At 45.3% G+C, this 20875-nt stretch overlaps 1 protein-coding gene across 2 annotated transcripts in view; it reads right to left on the bottom strand.

The window, feature by feature from the left end:
- The window catches only part of ITPR1 (inositol 1,4,5-trisphosphate receptor type 1), a 326172-nt gene that overhangs the window by 38601 nt on the left and 266696 nt on the right, over positions 1 to 20875 (bottom strand). For both annotated transcript variants that reach the window (XM_007076615.3, XM_015535056.2), the window contains 5 exons: positions 20264 to 20386; positions 19081 to 19185; positions 16039 to 16231; positions 9419 to 9541; positions 3398 to 3573 (listed from right to left, as the gene is read on the bottom strand). In XM_007076615.3, the coding sequence (XP_007076677.1) occupies positions 3398 to 3573; positions 9419 to 9541; positions 16039 to 16231; positions 19081 to 19185; positions 20264 to 20386 (720 nt within the window). The remainder of the gene's footprint in view (positions 1 to 3397; positions 3574 to 9418; positions 9542 to 16038; positions 16232 to 19080; positions 19186 to 20263; positions 20387 to 20875) is intronic.

Below are 20875 nucleotides of genomic sequence, written 5' to 3'. Positions count from 1 at the left end.
AACTTTGTTCTTTCCTTCCGACCTTGAACCTGACAGAAAGTAAGCTTTGAAGCTGCTGGCATCCATCTTGCCATACCACTGAGCCTCAGGGTACAATCAATGCAGACCCAAAAGATGCAACTGGATGCTGAGGCTACTGCCTGGGCAACGGTATTCAGCTGCACCTAAAGCTAGGATCTTCCTTTCTCAGTCACATGAAACTATGCATTTTCTCCTTTGCTTAGACTGGCATGGATTAGGTTTCCCGACATTTGTAACTGGAGGTCGATCTACTCTATTATAGTCCCACCTTGAATAGAAACCCCAAGCCTAGAACGCTGTCTCTAGCAACATGTTGACAGAAAAACTCGAACCAAGAGAAGGCTGAAGAGAAAGCTTTTCAGATATATGCGGTAAAACCATCTTCTGCTGCCCTAGCTACCTTGGCTGTAGGTACTAGGGAAATTCTGCCAGTTAATCTGGTGGGTCAGTGTAAGTGAGCTTCTCAGCAATCAGATAAGAGCGAAAGCCCACACACAAAGAGAAAGTCAGGCTTTCTCAGACAGGATAAAGATTCAGTCTACCAGTTTTGTTTTTTTCTAGTATTCTAGCTGTCTGTAGTACAGGATCTTTCATAGGGTGAGGGAGTATCACTGTCTCTGGATGATCTGTGTTGATGAGGTTTGGGGAGGGCGGGGTGGGGGGTGGGGGACGGCCATGCTCTGGTTTACATTCCAGGACCTCAAACCTGCCAGGGCTCTGAACAGCTCAGCAGAGCAATTCACTTCACTTGAATCCACTCAAGCCCCTTAACAACTTCTGCCCTGGTTGCCTCTATTGCTTCAGCAGCAAATAAGGGTTCTCAGTCTTGGTCCAAGACCAGTGTCCCCACCTCCTACGGACCCTGCTTAAGGAGTCTGACATCTGGCTTCCGGCCCCACCTCCCCACTGTAGCAGCTCTGCCCCAGTCTCCAGGACTCTGCCAGGGCGCATGCAGCAGTCTGTCTGCCCTTAGCACCTAATCCCAGCGCCTGCAACATGACAGGGCTCAGCAGCCCCCCTTTCCCAGTGCCCCCCCCCGTGTCCCCCTTCCCGCCCCCCGTGCCTGGCTGTCAGGACACCACCTCGTCCAGCCCCTGCAGGCCAGCATACCTTCTCTGCCCAAAGCCACCCTTTCGTCTCCTACATACTCCACGTGATCACTTCCCTTTTTTGGTTCACTCTGAACAGTTACTTATGCTAGTTATTTCAGCTCTCCCCACTCAGCTAATGTGACTAGAAATGGCAATTAATTGTCTAATTTAAGTCTTTCCCCCAACTGATGTATGTAACAGAAGAGAGAACCACGCAATGATTAAAGCCCAGAAACACAAAACAACCAGACGGCCGATACAGGACAACCACCTCTGAACTGCTGAGTTTTCCCCTTTTTCTTTACTTGTTTATTCTGTATTTCCTTCTTAAGTGGCTTCCTCTTCCCTTCTGCAGCACTGATGAGTCTTTGTCACTCTGCTCATACATTTCCAAATGCCACAGTTAACATCAATGACTTGCTTTGTCACCTCAAGCCTAGTAAGTCGACAGTTTAAGTGCGTTTTCACCCTGAAAACTAGGTCTCCGCATGACTTCCTTTTTGTCCGTTGCCTCGTTCTTTTTCCAGTCATGTGGGATTGAAGACGTGGAGCTGGAATCGCCTCCCTCATCTCCCCGTCAAGACGGTCACACCTTCTCGGCCTGGAGAAGAGGCCCCAGCGCAAGGTGCCCCCATGGCTTTCTGGTGTAAGGCTTGGCCTCTACACCCACCGCACATTACTGTTTCCTTTACAGCTGTGGCATCAGTCCCTTCCTTCCTGCTTCCACACTATGACCAAGACTCGGGCTTGTCACGCCTACTCACAAGCTCTGCTGGGGGGTCCTAAGTGGTCCACCTGCCTCCAGTCCCTCCCACTTGAATCCACATCACATGCCACTACTTGAGGGCATTTTTCCAAGAATACTTCTTTGTATATACCATGTCTTTGCTCAGAAAAACTTGAGTCATTTCCCACTACTGGGAATAGTTTCCCAACCTATATTCTACCACACTAATTCCACGTGATACTTAAAATGTGGGCCAGTAAGTTTAGGAAACACAGATACACTGTTTCCCTTTCTTAGAGATTCATAACCCTTATCATGCATGTTAAAGTGTCTCAGAAATCCTACAGTAAAAACCCTTTCATTTTGTTTAATGCAGCCTCTCCCTCACTGATTGGATCATGGAACCCCCTTCTCACCTAAGATTTATCAACTTGAAACATGCTCTGGAAGCGCTGACCTGGAGGATGAGGCCCAAGGGCATTCTCCTCAAATGCAGCACCCTGATGACCTGTACCGGGATCAGGTCCCACGCAGCCCTCCCTGAACCACACGGAGGGGAGCTCTACTGCTGGCCACCTCTTCAGAGTGTCCTGGGCCTTCCCTACTTCTTGGGCCTGTGGGGCGTCCCGGAAAATGCTCTTCTCTACCCCTGCTTTCTGGCCCATCCTTTCCATTCTACAACAGAGCTGCAACCCTGCCTCATCCCCTGGGGCTCACTGGCTTGAAGTGGTCCCTGCTCCCCTAATGTCCTTGCTGCCTCTGCCATATGAACACACCCATTTGGGGACACTTACTGATGCAACGAATTACTACATTAGTCTTATTTTGTTACATCACTTCCATTTTTGTACAGTGACCTTAGCTTCCTTATATGACCAGGGCAGAAACCTCTGGAAAGCAGTTTCAATCCCCCCACTGCCTCACATATCCAAACTTTCTACTTCTGTTCACCAGGAAACCCCTCCGATTTAGGGTCCTGTGTCAGCTGTCTCCACTTGCTAAGAAGTCCCCCTGCAGGGTCAGTTGGCACTTATCCTTCAACTACAGTGAAGGAGCACTTTCAAACCTCACCACTGACTTCGAAATAACGGATCCTCTCCTCACCTGTATATGTGCTCCATTTCTGTTTCAGCGATTCCTCCTGCCTCTTCTCTTGGTTCTGTGTGGCCCTCACAGAACTGGGTGTGCTGTATTAATATCCGATCATTTGACGTATTATACTGGCTAAAATCTCCCGTCCCAGCAAAGCTTTGAGCTGACTGGGAGAACTAATTTACATCTCAACTGCTCTCCCTCTTCCTCCCTTACTTATGAGAGGGATTTTCCCTAAAAAGGAGACTATCAATGCCCAGATAACAGATTAAGAGGTTCGCTGGACCGTGAGAAGGTTAAGAGGGAGATGTCCACCCACACTGCTCTTGCTTCTGCTATTTTAACAGTTGACCCCAACAGTCTTTTTCTGCCCTGAAAACACAGGGCAAGATTCCGGGAACCAGAACGGAAGGTGTTCCTGTTTGCATGTCAACAAGCAAGTGGCTATGAAGGTATTCCTACTTACGTTGAAAGCTCCCAGAAGAAACAACGTGGGTTGTAACCCAACCGAAAATATCAACCGGAGAATTGTGGAGGCAATTAAGGCCCGGATGCCATGGGGCTTGGGGAGGGCAATGACAATGGCCAGAGAGATGAGCATGGCTGTCCACAGCAGTCCTGACCAGTGTGGCTCCAGTGTTCCTGGAAAGACAAGGTGGGGCTCTCAGAGATCAGCATTTCACTGAGTAAGAGGCAACAGACCAAAATGGGTATAATGACACTTTCTTCAATTAACAAATGGGCCTCATTGTCCAAATTCTCACCTCCAATTCTGTGCCCCTCGACATAACCCATCACACCCATGTCTTCTCATTGGCAAGCCTTGGCCTATGTTCGTTCTACCTGGGGAATTCTTCTCCCCTTCCTATTCATCTTAGGTCTTCACCATCAACTCATCCCCACCTCCTTCCTCTTCAGAAAACTATGCCAGGTGCCCCTCCCTCTCTGTGTTCTCATTCCCCACCCTGGTCATCCGTATATAACACTATTTTTCTGGGTGTCAGTTTACCTTTCTCTACCCTCCACCCCTACCCTAAATGCCCCCCAGCCAGGTTCCAAATTCCCTGAGGGAAGCACTGGGCACCCAGTAGGAACTAATCAGATGAATTTGTTCCATCAATAAAATCCATACATGTATCACATTTCACTCTTCAGGAAGATGAACTGGAAGCCTAAACTTCTAATTTCTATTAAAAGTATGCAAAGGAAATTGCAGGTCTCCTGCCTGAATCAGATTTCTTCAAGGGAAGGAGGAAGGCAACTTCCGTATCATTAACATCATCCTACAATTAGATTATCCTTGTAGTCAAAGAGCTTATACCAGTTTTTGTCATCTCTTGCTATTTCAAGTTCTATTTAGAGTGTCCCACGAGACGGCTTAGTTATATAACATGAGCCAACACGGCTAAAAATATAGTTCTGTAAAACACTCATTAAAAAAAATAAAACCCTATTTCAAATGCTGTCACATTTTGAGTCTCCTTCAGATGTAAACAAGCAGCACTACATGATCAAGGCCACTTATATAAAGGAGTTTCGCTTCTCCAGAACTGCTGGGATTGAAGCCCCACCCAGGAAAGAGACTCGCTTGTGAGTTACAGCTCCTCCACGAGCCTGCTGGCTGCCCTAGTTCACTCCGTCCATGTCCGCCGAGACACTTTTTCTCTAGAAACTGTTCCCCCCACTCCCAACCACTTCCCTCTTCCCTTTTGATATCCTTCAAAAGGAAAACCTGATTAGAAATGGGCACAGAGAGGCAGAAGCTTCTGGGAAATTCAGGAAGGCATGGATATTGAGGCATATGTCACTTCCTGTGCATTTAACAATGGTTAGGTATCACAGGAAGCTGTTGACACTGATCCTCATTTATTTGGTCCTCCCATCCAGCTGAACAATTGTCTTCACTGTACTCTGGAGGAAACAGAGTCTTGGTTACATGTCTTGCCCAAGGTGACAGAGCACATGGCTGGAATGTGTAAGCCTCTGAAGTTGATGGTTCTTAATGGCCAATTAAAAAAACAACAACAATGCATAAAACCAACCAATTTTAAGCTCATAATGTGATGAGTTCTGGCAGTTTATATAGTCATAGACCACAGGTAACTGCCAACACAATCAAGATGTAAGCATTTTTCCAACCCTACAGGGTTTCCTTGTGTTCTTTGCAGTTGCCCCATCTCTACCCTGACACAACCACTGACCTCCCTTCCATCACTAGGGCCTTGCATTCTCCACAATTTCATAAAAATGGAAACATAATCGTATTAGTAGGTACGCTTTTAATTCTTTCACTTAACAAATTTCTGAGATTCAGTCAGGTTATTTTGTATGTAAGTATTTTGTTCTTTCTGTCGGCGTAATATTCCATAATATGGATATACCACAATTTACTTATCCACTCAACAATTAATGGGTATTTGTTGTCTCCAGTTTGTGTTCTTATAAATAACGTTACTGGGAACATTCAAGTACACATCTTGAAATTGGCGTTAAGTTTTTATGTGGATCATAAGAATATGTTTAACTTTCTAAGACACAACCATACTGTTTTCCAGAGTGAATGCACTATTGCGTAGTACACGGGGTTCCACTTGCTCTAAGTCGGCACCAATACTTGGTGGAATCAGTGTTTCTATGTATGTATATATATAAATATGTATCTGTTTTTTCAGTATTTTCAATTGTAGCCATTCTAGTAGGTTTCTAGTGGTATGTCATTGTAGTTTTCATTCACATGTCTCTGATAACTACTGATATTGAGTATCTTTTAAAAAAATTTTTTTTAGCATTTATTTATTTTTGAAAGACACAGCATGAGCAAGGGAGGGGCAGAGAGAGAGGGAGACACAGAATGTGAAGCAGGCTCCAGGCTCTGAGTTGTCAGCACAGAGCCCGACGTGGGGCCTGAACCCATGAACAGTGAGATCGTGACCTAAGATGAAGTCGTATGCTCAACCGATTAAGCCACCCAGGCATGCTCCCCACTCTTTTAAAAAAGTTTTTTAAACATGTGATGTTGAATATCTTTTTATGTGCTATTGCCCATTCTTCTGTGAAATATCTGATCAAATCTTTTGCCCACTGTTTTAACTGAGTAGTCTTTTTATTACTGAATTGTAAGAGTTCTTTATGTATTCTGGATATTAGCCTTTGGTCAGATATATATTTTGTATATATTTTCTCCCAGTCCATGTACTCTAAGTGTCTCAGTCATTTTCTCTAAGTGTCTAATCACCATCTGGAGCACCTGGGTGGCTCAGTTGGTTAAGTGTCTGACCTTGACTCAGATCATGATCTTGTGGTGAGTTCTGAGCCCTGTGTCAGGCTCTGTGCAGACAACTCAGAGCCTGGAGCCTGCTTAGGATTCTGCATCTCCCCCTCTCTCTGCCCCTCTCCTGTTTGCACTCTTTCTCTCTCTCAGAAATAAACATTAAAAAGATTTTTTTTTTTAATTAAAAAAAATCACCATCTTAAACTGCCTAAAGATCTCAGCATAATAAATGGGACCAGTACAGTGGATGTACCTAAATCCTGAAGGGGCCAAAATAAAAACCTGTTGTCTCCCGACTATAAAAGCAGTGTTAAAAAATGCTAGATTTTAAAAAACCAATTATAGAAAGACATCTTTAAGACAATTGGAGAAACATGAATATGGACAGGCTATTACATGATTTACTGTTAGTTCTGTTAGATATGATAATGTTATGGTAATTATACATATTTTGAAATATTCTTAGAAGTTAGAGATGCACACTGAAATATTTATGGGCAAAACAACAAGATGTCTAGACTTCTTTAAAATCTTTCAAAATACAGTTGGAGAATAGATGAAATAAGATTGACAAAATGTTGGTAGTTGTTAAAGCTGGGTTAACAGATACATGGCAGTGAATTAACTGTTATTATTTGTGTATATATTTGAAACTTTCAAAAATGAAAAAGTTTAAAAGGCAGTAATACATTTGCTTCGATCATAGTAGCATGCTCACAAGTTCAGTAAACAATGTGAATCTGCCCAGGTTTCATGCTTTCCAAAGGCTGTGTGACTCATCAGTTCTAAAATAAAGGGGGAAAAGGATACTTTTGAAAAGGAGCTTTTAAGGCCACCAGTATTCTTGGCAGCCAGAGGCCTAATAAGCCACAGAGCCATATCAGCACTCATAAAAAAAAAAAGGGGGGGGGGGGGACATTCAACTGGGACATTTTGGAAATCCCGGTTTTAGGGTTCAACATGAACAAATACTGATCTCAAAGAAATACTTTCAGGTAACCAACCAGATCTTATTTCAAGGCAGGCCTAACACACCCCTCCTCTTGAAAATGGTTAATAGTGAACACAGAAGATGCCCCCAACATGTCTTACAAAAGAGAAAAATAAATCTGAGAGTGAATTGATGTGTTGGAAGTGAGCTCAGTCACTTTATAATGGAAAAGGCTTCCTGAGGTCGGATCAATCTCCTTCTTTCCTGGGAGATCTAATTATGCTTTCCATTTAATCCATCCACATGAAGTTTCTAAAGCCCACACTGCCGAAACAGAAAGTCTCAACTACTACGGATCAACCAGATCACCACTGTAGAATTGGAGGGACTTTTAACAATCATCTCCTCACTGGGTCTTGAACTTGTATGGGCGAGAAACAGGATGCCCCTGAAATCCTGACTGGGTCAACCACTATTTTTCCCTGAACCACACGGCAATTCCCCAATTCACACCAAGGTTTCCCAACTACTGGGTCAATTTAAGTACCTTTTAATAGAGAGGATAAGGATGACTAACGGAAGCTGCCTGCCCAGAGTCACGTGGTGAATGAGTGGCAGAGTCAGGCCTGGATGGTGACTCTGGACTTTGTAGATCAAGTATTCCACTGGATGAGGCTTACCACGGAAGGGGAGGGGAGCTGTCAACTGCCTCCCTTCAGACAAGGTCCTCAACGTTTCCACAAATGACCAATGAAGAAAATTGTCAAGGTGTATAATAAAAGCTAATTTTAAGTGTTGTGAAAGAAATGGGGAATAAAGGAAAACACATCCAAGGTAATGGTTGAAGAATCAGTGATGATAAGCATGACAACTTTCCTGAAATGGAAAGAGGGAAAGGCTCTTCTGTCACTCTATTTCACACTCTTATCTCTGCTGACCGGCAGCCTGGCTGAGTACATGTCCCCTCCGAGAAAACCTCGCAGCCCTGTGGATGTGCAGAATCTTTTCACACAGGGGTGTTTATGATCCCTGACATGGCACTTAAAAGGAAAATACCCCCAGACTTGTGTTTAGGTAGTGCTTTTGGGGGGGAAAAATCATTCAAACAAGGATTTCAAGGTAACTGAAGGCCTAGCAGAAAAGCTAACTCCTCAAATGGGTATGTTGGATACCTAAGCATCAGAGAACAAGTTACCACTTTCAAAATGGACCTTAAATAGACTGTAAGTATAGACATGCTGTCTCATCATGTATACCCATCTGCATTATTAGGCTCAAGAGCTAAGCCTGGAACTGCTCTACTGTTTTGGTGTCTTACTTTTGGGCTCCATTCCCTGTATTTCACAAAAGGTGGCTACTGGTCAGTTGTTACATATGTACATGAGACAATCTGCCAGGTAGGTCTGATGAAAAATGTAGCTGAGAAAGAGATCTCTCAAGAGGCTGTACAGCGTGTCAGAAAAGGGGCTATGGATGTATAACAGGAGAGGGGCTTCTGCTGGGCCCCAGAACCCCGCAAATGTAAATAACTCTAGAACACTGTCAAGCAAATGGAGGAGCCACAAAGAGAAAAATAAATGGCCCTCTTGACTTGTTTGCCTGTTCTCAGAGAAATAGGTAGAATGCACATGGCAGGGGACTGGAAAGAGAGAGGGGCTGGGGAGGATATCCATAAAGATCATGGACATGTTCTACTGCGAGAATGATGGCATAGAGCTCTTAATAGCCTAACCATCCAAGGAGGTGCAGTCTTTAGTCATTCAAGTCCCGTCTCATCAAGCCCCCTGCCAAAAAAAAAAAAAAAAAAAGAAAAAGAAAAAAAAATTCCAGACATGCCTTACAAATTCTTTAGTTTGAAATTAATTCTCTAAATATGGGATGGGGAAAATCATCTACAGGACTGAACATCAAAATGTCTATGTTCTAGGGTTAGCCTTGCCACTAGCTAGCTGTGCAGCTTTGGCTAAATCTCTCAAATTCTCTGAGACGAGAGTTTCCCAATATCTAAAACAAGGAGGCTGACTGAGACTATTTCTTACAGGTTTCAGAGTGTACAACTTCTTCTCTGTCTTTCCTGCTAGATAAATGTGGACACAAAATTTATATTGTTTTAAGTGAGATTTAAAACTAAATCTGTGGTAAAAGCTGCAATCCCATCTTGTCTGAAAATGGGTAACTGAGATCCCGTAATACTGCACCAATAGTTCCAGGGATCATATTTAAGATGCAAGTCATAACCTTCCTGCTACTTCTAGTAGTTTCTTTGAAATAGAAAATATGGGTACCTCCTCGGACTCCTTTAAATGGGTAGAAAAACGCCACAAGCAGGTTCATCAGGACAGCCAGGTTAAATGAAATGCTGCTCCAGAAAGACATGTTGCGGGCACACCAATACAGAACGGGCTGGGCTGTGAAAACAAAGACCAGACCATGTAAGGTTCGATTCAGAATGCTAGGAATCCCACTTGGCCCTTCCTCCCGCTCTGCCCCACAAGCCCACTTTTGTTTCTAGTTTTTACCACAACAGTAAGAAAAATGATCATTTGTTTTGAGGTTGACTCACAGGCTCACAACGACATCAGATTGGTTTATTTCTGTTTGGAGTACTTATTGGAACAGAAGATGTATTTGGGGTCAAGGAAGCAAAGAAAAGGAGGAAAGTTGGAACATCTAAAAACCCTGCATGCCCCAGTCAACACCACCAGTTATGAAATCTGGGGGTTGTCCAGAGTTCATGCACTGAATCCTCAATCAACCACTGAATCTGGGACCAGAGGAGATGCTCAGACAGACCCAAGAACTTAATCAGCCTTTTAGAAGTGTGGGGCTCCAGTTGGAGGGACACAGAGCATCCAGAATTGGCTGAGCTGGGCTCCAGACTAGGGTGGCTTCCATTTCCATACTCCTGTCTTGCTCAAAATCCTCCACTAACTTACAGATCCTTTGCCTGACATTGAGCCATCTGCCCTTTTCCTCAAGTCTGATGATCATGCCAGGGGCAGGGAGCTGCTGACTGGGGAAGTGAGCAGCAGAGCTCCCATTCTCAAAGGCTACCATGGAGAGAGGATGTGGTACCAAAGCCATCACTAATAGGCGAGAGACACTTTCCATACTGCTGCCATCTTATATAGGCAATATCACACTGGCTGGGCACGCTCAGTGTTAGAACAACAGGCCTCTGGCCACATTGTGTGTGGTGGTGCTTCCTTTTTCACTGAATTCTTTTCCAGTGGTGCCTTATACTTCGGATGATGCTCAAATATAGATATGGTAGGAATAATTTCAGTCTCCATGCCAGAAGCAGAGTTTCTAATAGGTAGACTCATTCAACATTATCTCCCTCCAAACAAGTATGGAGTATGGGAGAATGGGTCTCTATGGTGTGTTTCTCTTTCCCAATGAAGTCATCACTTAACTTTAGGACAGCAGCCAATGACATATTCAATGGCCCTATAATGATGCCTAGAGCAGCAGCCAAGTCTTTGAAAGCTTCTCTCCAAAATAAAGTTATGCCACAATTAAACAGAGCCCTGGGTAATTTAATAATTGCTCAATTTATGTTTGTACTTGGGAAACAGGAAATATTTCCAAAGTCTAGAGTTTTAGGGTTACAAGCACCATCTATTTTAAAAATCTCTCCTTTTACAAATGAGGGAAACTGAGGCCCAGCAGGGGGTGGAAGTTATGGAGGAGATATCATCACCCAGGTCAGTGATCCTTTGGGGCTAGTGACAAGGACAAAGGTAAGTGGCTCATTTCAACATTCAGAAGAGGAGCTGACCAGAATTCAGTCAACCTCCAGTAACACTTAACTTCTTTTTTTAAAAGCAAAGTGGTGAAACAAATTTAAGGTGACAAATCATCTGCCCTGGAAACAATAGCTACTAGTGTTTCTTCTGGGAATGAAGCCCATTTCTGATCTGGATATATAGACTCCAGAAGAGCTGGGTGGCAAGAATGGCAAAGGGTTGGTAATGGTTGAAACTGAGCCGTGGGTACGTGGGAATTTATAATGTCCTCTCCACGTTTGCGTATTTGTAAAAAGCTCTTACGGAGTAAAAGAAAAATAGGAAATGGCAAAGCTCAGTAATGGTCTATGTAAGCCAAAATTCTCTTCAGGGGGGCTCTCAATATCAAATATAAGAGCAGCCACTGTAGGATGCTTTAATTTAATTGTAATAAATGACCCTCAACTATGGCATGCAGCTCACAAATAAATCATGTATTTATAAAGCTAACACACTTGAACTGTAGTATCATTCTGAATATGATGAATATTTAGTCCTTCAAATCAACTGAGTATCTATCCAGGTTCAAAAAGATACTTAGAGACCAACCTTGACATGCACTGTCTTCTATTTACACATGAAACTGTGATCCCATTTAACTTTCCAGACTCTTTTTTCTCCTGCTTCTCTTCCCCAGATAGGCTACCTTTACATCCCAGTCTAGTGATGCTCCCTGAATGCATGTGGCACCTTGAGCCTCTGTGCAGTGTCCCTGTGCTATTTCAAAAATATGTCCCCAAAGTCTTTGATCCTCTCCTCTTCAAGGGGTGCAGCTTACCCCCTTTCCCTTGAGTGTGGGCTGGACTTAGTCACCACTTCTAAGACAGTACAGAAGTGATGGGCGTGTTTCCTGAGACTAGGTCATAAAAAGCACTGCAGCTTCCTCCTTTACCTCTCCTCAGTCATGTGCTCTGAGGAAACCAACCACCATTTTGTGTGGAACTCAAGCAGACCTACAGAGGGGCCCAGGTGTACAAGAAATGAGGCCTCCTACCAATGGCCACGAGAGTGAGCAGAGAAATGGGTCCTCCAGGTCCATCAAACCTTCAGATGAGGAGGGCCTGGCTGCCATCTTGACCACAACCTCATGAAAAACCCTGAGTCAGAACAACCCAGCTGAGCCACTCCCAAACTCTGGACACTGAGAAACTGTGAGGAAATAGATATTTATTGTTTTAAGCCACTAAGTGTTTTTGTTTTTTTCATTTTTTAATGTTTATTTAGTTTTAAGAGAGAGACAGAGTGCAAGCAGGGGGAGGGGCAGAGTGACGGAGACTCAGAATCTGAAGCAGGCTCCAGGCTCTGAGCTGTCGGCACAGAGCCCGATGTGGGGCTTGAACACAAACCAGGAGATCATGACCTGAGCCGAGGTTGGATGCTTCCCCGACTGCGCCACCCAGGCACCCCTAAGCCACTAAGTTTTGAGGTAAGTTGTCATACAGCAATATAATGCAACTAATGTACCTTGTGTGATGGGAAAATAGCAGCCCTCCCCCGCCAAGGATGTCCACATCCTCATTTTCGGAATCAATAAATATGTTACCTTTCATGGGAAAATGGACTTCACAGATGTAATACAGTTAAGGATCTGGAGATGGGGAAATTATCCTGAATTATCCAGTGGGCCCAACACAATCACAAACATGCTTACAAGCAAAGGAAGAGTGTGGGAGTGTCAGAGACAGGGTCCTGCAGTGTGAGCAGGGCTCTCCTGGCCACAGCTGGCTTTGCAGATGGAGGAAGAGGCCAAGAGCCAAACAATGCAAAAGCAGCCCCTAGAAGCTGGAAAAAGCTAGAGCCTCTAGAAGGCAGATAGTCCTGACAACACTTGATTTTTAGCCTGAGGAGAACCTTTGTAGGGTTCTGGCCTCCGGAAATGTAAGATAGTAAATGTATGTTATGGTAAGCCTCCAGGTTTGTGGTAATTTGTTACAGTAGCAATTGGAAATGAATACAACTTCCCTCTCCCCAAACTCTCAGGCTTGTGTTTATCCAAGTGCTATCTATCCTCCCAGATGCTGTTCAGATCCCGCCTTTTCTCAGAAGGCTGCCTTTCCCATACTTTCATGGCGTGTCACTGCTTAATTACAGTCCTGCTCATCATCAGGCGGCTCAATTATAGCCACTTAAAAATATGCCTGCGTTGCCTGCGCCCATCACACGGTACGTCCACACAGGAAGGAATCACAGCTTAAACACCGATGAACCCCCGCTGCTGTACTCCGTAGCATGTTTTCTACTTAGGACGGGTAAAAGTTGGCTGAGTGGATATACCTACTACCTCACAGTAAAAACACAGGATGCCACGATCCCATTTAGGCAGGTCAGTCTAAATTACTGAACCCCAGGGCATCGTGTGGTAACCCTCTTCCCCAGCCTTTGTGTCTGGGCTGTGCTCGAGGACCTGGACTCCAGAATTCCCCAGCTCTATTTGGATGGGTGTGAGAACCATGAGGGAAAACCCCACGCAGGAATACGTCAGCATATGTAACCGGGCCTCTGTTTCCTCTTTCATGATCTTCTCATTCTCTGAGCCCAGAGTTTTACTTCACTGGGGCTGGGAACTTCAGGAGAAGGTGTCAGAGAGGCACGGGTGAGAAAGGATGTGAACACATTGAATGGGCTGTGCGTGTGTGTGCGTGTGTGTGCGTGTGTGCGCGTGCGTGCATGTTCTGTGAGAGGAGCAGCGAAGAGGGCTTCAGGAGACCATAGGAATTGAGTATCATAAGATTTGCAGAAGAAATTACCAAGCAACAGCAGCCTGGGACAGACTTGACTTTACATCTGAGCCCTAGCTCCAGATGTACCAAAGCACAGGTGGTTCTGTGACACTTTCAGGAAAGGGGAAAGCAGCTTCATGAATAAAGCAGAAATTTTCTTCCTACAGATTTATTAGAAGAGAAACAGGCTACTAAGAGAGAACAGTGTTTTTCATTTTAATTGCACTTCTAACGAGGGCATTTCTCCCCTCCCTAAATACGCATATCATGTTTCATCCAGTTACTGTTTTCAATTTCTCTCTTACCAGCAGATAGCTTTGAAGCCAATTAAAATCTTTCAGTTGACAACTATAGCTGTGTTTAAGCTATACCGAAACAAAGGCAGACTAAGCAAGAGGAGACATTAGCTACAATGCAACACACATCGAAGGATGATGACGTGAGCACTCCACAATCAATGAGTCAATCAATCTTCATTCCCCACTTTGTAGGTGGGGGTCTGGGAGCAGTGAAGTCATCTGCTCAGGGCCACACAGCCAGTGGGGACCAGAAGCGGAATGGAAGTGAGATTCCCCCACCTCTTGGGGCTGAGGTCTTCCTCCTGTGCCTGCGTGAAGACAACCGTCTCATAAAGAGCGATCACAAGGTATCTATCCTCACAAGAAAAGGTGAAAACCCTTCTGTCGGTTCCCAAGCCTCCTGGAGAGCCTAGCATGTATTTCTATGTTTTCATAGGCTCCCAGAATTGTGGGAATGAATATACCTGACCAGTCTTAGTAGACCCATACACTGATCAGAGCAAAGTCACAGTTTTAGTAACTACAGTGGAGGTCTGGATACGGGGATTCAGGATTATCCCTTGATGCAGGAATCGCAGACCACCCCAGTGAGGCTAAGAGCTGAAAACACAAGAGTGCAAAGTGGATAGGGTCTATGCCTACCTTACTTTGCTATTTTTTTTCTGTGTTCACCTAAGCGTTGTGTTGTGCGGGTGTTCAAGGCTACTCATGGCGCTTGAGCTGGAGGAGCCTGGATGAAGGACACACTGATATCGGTTAGAAGTGCACTCTCAATCTTCTGAAGTCCCTACCAAGGAGAACATGCAAGCTGGTCTTCTAAAGGCCTCCTGGCCTCTTCGTCAGACACCAAGCATGGGACTGGGTAAGGAATGGGTGTGGCCAGGAAACATTTTCTTTACTTTTTCTTTCCTTCCTTCCTTTTTTAAAGATTTTGTGTATCTCTACACTCAATGTGGGGCTTGAACTCACGACCCTAAAATAAAGAATCGTATGCTCTACTGACCGAGCCAGCCAGATGCACCCCAGAAAACATTTTCTAAGTTCGAAAGTGCTGGAAGATGAGGTAGCCTTAGAGATGAGTGAGAATGTTGTGGGGTGGGGGTGTGATGAGAACAGGTCTTCTGGCTGACGTGTGTGCACAACCCTCTTGGCCACTGGCCAAACCTAGGGGTGCAGGGAGGTAGGGAGAAGACTGGTGAAGTGAAAGAAGCATGCAGTGAAGGCTGGTCCGTTCTGGCTCAAGCTGGTGGGAGGCAGGAAGAGGACAGAAGCTCCCAGAAACTGACCTCCAATTCCGCTTCCACTCCTGCAGCCCCGCCCCGCACAAAGAGCCCAAAAGATCACAACTGTAGCTGGAATCCAGGGTTTCAAATAAAAAAACCTGGCTCCTGACTAACAGACAGAAATAAAGCACAGTCCTTTCTAAGTTGGTCACAACAGTTGGTGCGGAGTGTACTGTCAGTACTGAAGGATCCCATTAAAATCCTAATGAAAACCAGGAGCTGAGAAGCCCTCTGGGACAGCCCTATAAAAGTGTTTTAGATGAGTTATTTCAGCCCGACTGGCCAGGCATCGCAGTGGGACTAGGTGGTGAGCAACGATGCGTCTTATGTGGCAAATGATTCCACTGCCTATAAAATGATTACAGTAGAGTCTAAAACCTGAGCTACACCTGTAAAAGGGAGAGACCAGTGTCTTCAGAGCAGGTGAGCTAGTAAATGAGCAGTCAAGCTGGCTGAATTTCCTGCTCAAGTGCACCATCCTGCGAGCTCAAAGCCTTGCTTTTTCTCCCTTCCTTTTATTTTCTACATCAAGATACCAAAAAACGACATTCTGAAAGTCTTCCATAGAGCTCTCCAATCAAATAAAATCAAATGGTGCATGAAGGAAGACTTTTCTGGGGAGGTGCCTCCCCAAGGCCAGAGCCCATTGATCAGCTACAAAGGTATCTAGGTCTGCCCGGCGCTCAGAGGTAGAAGTACTGTAAATTATTCTAGCTCTGGTCCGACTGGAGGCACACCCACCACCATCAAGCTGAGGTCTCTGAAACCCCAGGAGGGCATCGCTCTGACGTGTTGTGGATGCAGTGCTGACCCACCTCTCAGTTTCTTTTGCCAGTTCATTTCATTGAAGAGGTCCTCGGACCGCAGGAAGAAGTCATTGATCTTGCTGCCTTGTTCATCCCTCTCTGTAGTATAGTATATTCGTAGTTTTGACTCCTTGGTTAGGAATTCACATATGCTGGGCACAGGGAACACAATCTGTTCCATGGTTCGGTCTAATCTGACAATCTAGGGTGGAAAAATAGACGAGCTTTAATGGTCATTTTCAAAAACCTTTCACTGAGGATCTCTGCAATCGGTCATGGGCTCAGTATTCAAGACTGAATATAATACGAACCTGTTCTGGAGGCCTTCTCAGACTGGGCTGTGTCTCTCAGATTTATATAAAAAATAGTTTGGGCAAGTCTCCAAGAAGAGTTTTTGTTTGTTTTGTTTTGTTTTTTAAGCTGAGACCCATTGCTTTTACTGTGATTAACTTTTGTCTCAATTTAAACTGTGTTTTGTGCATAAAACCAAATGAGGCTCTAGACTAGGGCTGTCCAATAGAACTTTCTGTAATGATGGAATGGTTCTATATCTAAGCATCTGCCCCTTGCAAAAGGGGGCCACTAGTCACACGTGGCCATTGAGCACTGGCATATGTGGCTAGTGCAACTGACAAACTGAGTATTTAATTTTAATTAAACAGCCACACATGACTAATGATTACTATATTGGACAGTACAGCACCAGACTGTGGTGCAAACCTCTCCTAAACTTCTCTGATGGCAAAATTAGGTGTTTTCTTTTTTCTCCTAAATAGGAACTTTAAAAAAGAGAATTTTGGTTTATCCAGTTGCATTGGCCTCCTATGATGTCACAGCATCTAAGATGTACAGGGCATGAACTAGTACGGCCATTTAACACTGGCACAGCGTTCACTGTTCTTTGAACCAGCTATGTCGAGCCCTGGAGTAGACACCTTACAGGTTTTCTCTGTGCCCTTCCTAGACTGGCTCAATCTCCAGAGGAGGTAGTCTGGTCAGGATTGTGCAGATTCTAGGACACTGTATTTAGTCACCATCCTGGGGAGTTGGCATTTCAAAAGGGGTACAGGTTGTGGTACAATAGGAGCATGACCTCTCTTTATTCTTTCACCCCAGAGGCTAGAGAAGTCAGGTGAGGGCCAATGCCCTCTACAAGAAGATCTGGTTCTCACTTTTCCAACACGTTTGCTCCCTGACACAGCAAGGGAAGTGACTCAGGTCCAGTTGTAGTGGAAAACTCTCTCAGACGTGAGACAGGTTCCCACAGCCCTACCTCTATAAATTCTGGGAGGCACGATCTTTAGACCAGTGGTTCCCCAATCTAGCTGCAGATCAGGTTACAGGAAACTTCACTGTCATAATGATTCTGGTTCTTCAGTCAACCTCATTTAAATGGAATTGTGGTTTGAGGATTGGTGACTGGAACCTGCCCACAGGTGATGCTCCTATTTGGATAGGCTCAGGGACTGAGTCTGTACTGGAGTCTGCCTGTTGTGCAGTCAAGTGGCCTCTGGATCTTCCTAAGCTGAACGACTATGATGTGAGAAGTGCTTTTGTTGTCAAGAGGGAAAGGACGATGACACTGGAGGCCCCCTGACAAGAACTAAGTCCCAGACTCCAGACACACTCAGGCTAACTCCCATGATCAAAGCACTCTATGAGGAAGCCCCAGGGAGTAATGGGGAATTTTCCAGCTTTTCATAGGTAACTTCTTCAGGAAACTGGAAGAAATGGGTGGCTAGCCAAGGGTAGGATTTGAGAGTGAGGGACACCATGCCTGACCATTTTCTCCTCATCATTTCATATCTGTCCACACCTCCTTTTCAGGAGACTTACAACCGGGAGTCAGGAGAACACACTTCAATCCCTCCCCAGCTCTAACAGGCCTGGGTGACCTTGTTCATGCCTATGAACCTCATCAAGCTTCAGTCTTCTCTCCAGTGAACCAAGGAGGTCTGACATCCTACACTGCAAACACCTGAAGCCTGTCTTTTAAGGGCTCCAGAGGACAGAGCAGGGCTGCCATCAAGCTTCTCACTGTTAACAATAAATTAAGAGTATTTGCCCACATGCACTGCCATGGTCAACTCATCAGTAAAATGACACATTTTATTAGAACAGCCCAGACACCTGATACATTTGGTAAGAATATATTCTTAAAAAGTCTCCATCCTGAACATTTCATATGGCCCAAAGGAGTCTGTTAGCCCTTCAAAATCGCTGTTCCAGCAATGATCCTCAATCTGTGCACTTCTTTGTTAGCCAAACAAGGCACACCATGCCTCACTGCCTAGAGCCTGGAGACACAAGTCTGGGTTCAACGCAGGTAACAAAATGCACCCACAGGCTCTGGGGTCGGCCAGACCTGGATTACAATTGCAGTTCTGCCACTGCTAGCTGGGCAAATGACACGACCTCTCTGAGTCTTATTTCAGAGTTTCCCTCTCTGCAAAATGCCCCATTGAGTTCACAGAGGATCAGTAAGGTATGGGGGGAGTGTGTGTGTGTGTGTGTGTGTGTGTGTGTGTGTGTGTGTGTGTAATGCAGATCTGACTGTAGCATTCCTCTGTGTAAAACTCTCCCTCAGTTCTGCATGGCTCTGCCAGTAAATCCAGACTTCTCAAAAGGATGGTGGACAGGATTCTGCGGGCCCAGAGCCACTGGTCTTTCCTTTTGGACCTTGTGTTGGTCACTGGTTTCCAGCTCCCCGTCTTCCCCTAGTGTCTCCCTCCTCAGAGCCTCCACTTGTCGTTATTCCCCAGGTGTGAGAAGCTCTTCCCTCCAGGCTCTGCCTGCTTCAATCCAATTTTTCCTAAGGTCTGTGCTTAAATGCCTTTCTTCAGAAAAGGCCTCTGTGACCAGCACAGTCCATAGCAGGTCCCTCTGCTGGACTTTCTTACAATACTTTCTACTTGTCCTCATGGCCTTGTCAGAATGCATAACCAACACGTTGCTGTTCAGACGAATGACTGTGTGCCAGCCCCAGCACAGGGCAGAGCCCACTGCAGGCCCTTAACACAGGCCCGAGCCCTGAGTTCCCTCTGTTTTTACCTCTATCTGGGCTGTGTGCTTGGCATAAAACTCCAGAGCTTCATCCCCATCCACTTGGCCACCAGGTTTCAGCATGGTCTGGAGTTCTTTGTTATGCCGAGCCAACTAGAACACAAGTTCAGAAAACGGGGGGAGTCATTGTCACTTTGCGACAGGCACACGTGCGCCCCTTTCCATTGTGGGGCACAAAGAATGCATCATACACAGTGGTAAGCTGAAGGGCAAAGATGGCGGGAGGCTTGCTACGTCCTGTCAAGGTATGCTCTGCACAGCAGCTATTTTGGGAGCGTGGCACAACAGCATGGAGAAAGCTCATGCCAACATGAGGTCCCACTTTCCCCCAATTTCTTCAGCCACATGGGAGATGGGGTTTTCTGTACAGCCACACAGGTCTCCACTCAGAAAGTTCTGAAACCCACCGAGTGGCAAAACATGGGTAGAAGAGATGTGGGACAGGAGATGGTTTTCTTTTCTTCTGCCAGCACGCTGTAGCAGGGCACACCATCCCACCCAATACTGTTACTGCTTTATTCCTAAGTCCTCTAGCCCAGCGAGGTGAAAGGGACAGGAAGCACAAGCCTGCAGCAGAGTTACAAGCTGCCCACACACATCAGCGAGCTCAAGGCATATCAGCCTCCAGAAAAAGAAAGTATCTTCAAAAGCCCAGACACTTGGGAAGAGAGTTATGAAACAGGGCATTCTGGTGCCAGGGTAGGAAGAATTACTACTCCCCACCCCCCACCCCCCAAAAGCAAACACAAAGAACTCATAATGACAGGTTAGTTCCCAAAGATTTTTAAACGTGATAGGAGGCAAGGCAGCTGAAGTTTATTTCTTAGATTGTTAAGATAGACTCATCAATATTTATGAAAAGCCTAAGACTCCTTTCAACTGTCTCCAAACACAGTCATAAACTATGTAAGTGTCAAGGCTCAGTGCGAAGGCTTTTAAGAAACGTGGGGATTTCCAAGGACACGACCCTCCCATGGGAAAATGGAAGAGCCCTAGAACACGGGACATTGGGTCAGGCTGCCACAAGTACCTGTGAACCACATCACCATGAATACAAACAGCCCCAGGTTAAACCCTTAGGGGAGAACCAAGTTTAAGCGCACATTCTGCTGGGAATTCTGGCAGTGAAGGCAAACCGTGCCTGACGCGGGGACCCAGGGACAGGTCATACCTGATGAGCTAATATGTAGATGTTGTGCCCCACGTTCCTGGGGGAGGCAGCTCCGTCCTCACCATTTTCTCCATCCTCAAATTCCACTTCACCTTGCATGTAGGCTTTCTTGATCACTTCCACCTGCAAGAGTGGTCAAACAAAGGAAGCTCCTGTTTCAAGGAAGACCCACACAGGACTGCCATCTTAGAGTCTGCACTCTTGGGGCAGACAGTGCTCATCAGGCTCAGCATTTGCTTCCTACCAGGTTTGGACACAGCCTCAGAATCCTTCTTAACACGGTCACGGGCAGTCTCTACCAATCAACCTCCGCGGACATAAGAAATTAAACCCAGGTGCTATAACTAGACCAAGAGGTATTATGTCTCCTTAGAAGGGGACAATGGTTATAGAAGTTCCCTGAAACAATAAAATATGATACAAATGTAGACAAGAAGCCAGACTTTTCCTATCTCCACATTCCCTCCCACCATCTTTCTCCAACCTCCGACCTTTGCCATTTCAAGGGACAACTAGTAGGAAATCCACTAACCTTTAGCAAGAGCTAGCCAAACTGTTATCTCCAATTCCACATTTTCCCATCTACGTTTCTCTGTCCCTATTCCATGTAAA

This window comes from Panthera tigris, chromosome A2 (genome assembly GCF_018350195.1).
Source record: "Panthera tigris isolate Pti1 chromosome A2, P.tigris_Pti1_mat1.1, whole genome shotgun sequence".
Lineage (NCBI taxonomy): Eukaryota > Metazoa > Chordata > Mammalia > Carnivora > Felidae > Panthera > Panthera tigris.
Note: the sequence above shows the minus strand (reverse complement) of the source record. Positions and strands in the feature narration are given on the sequence as shown.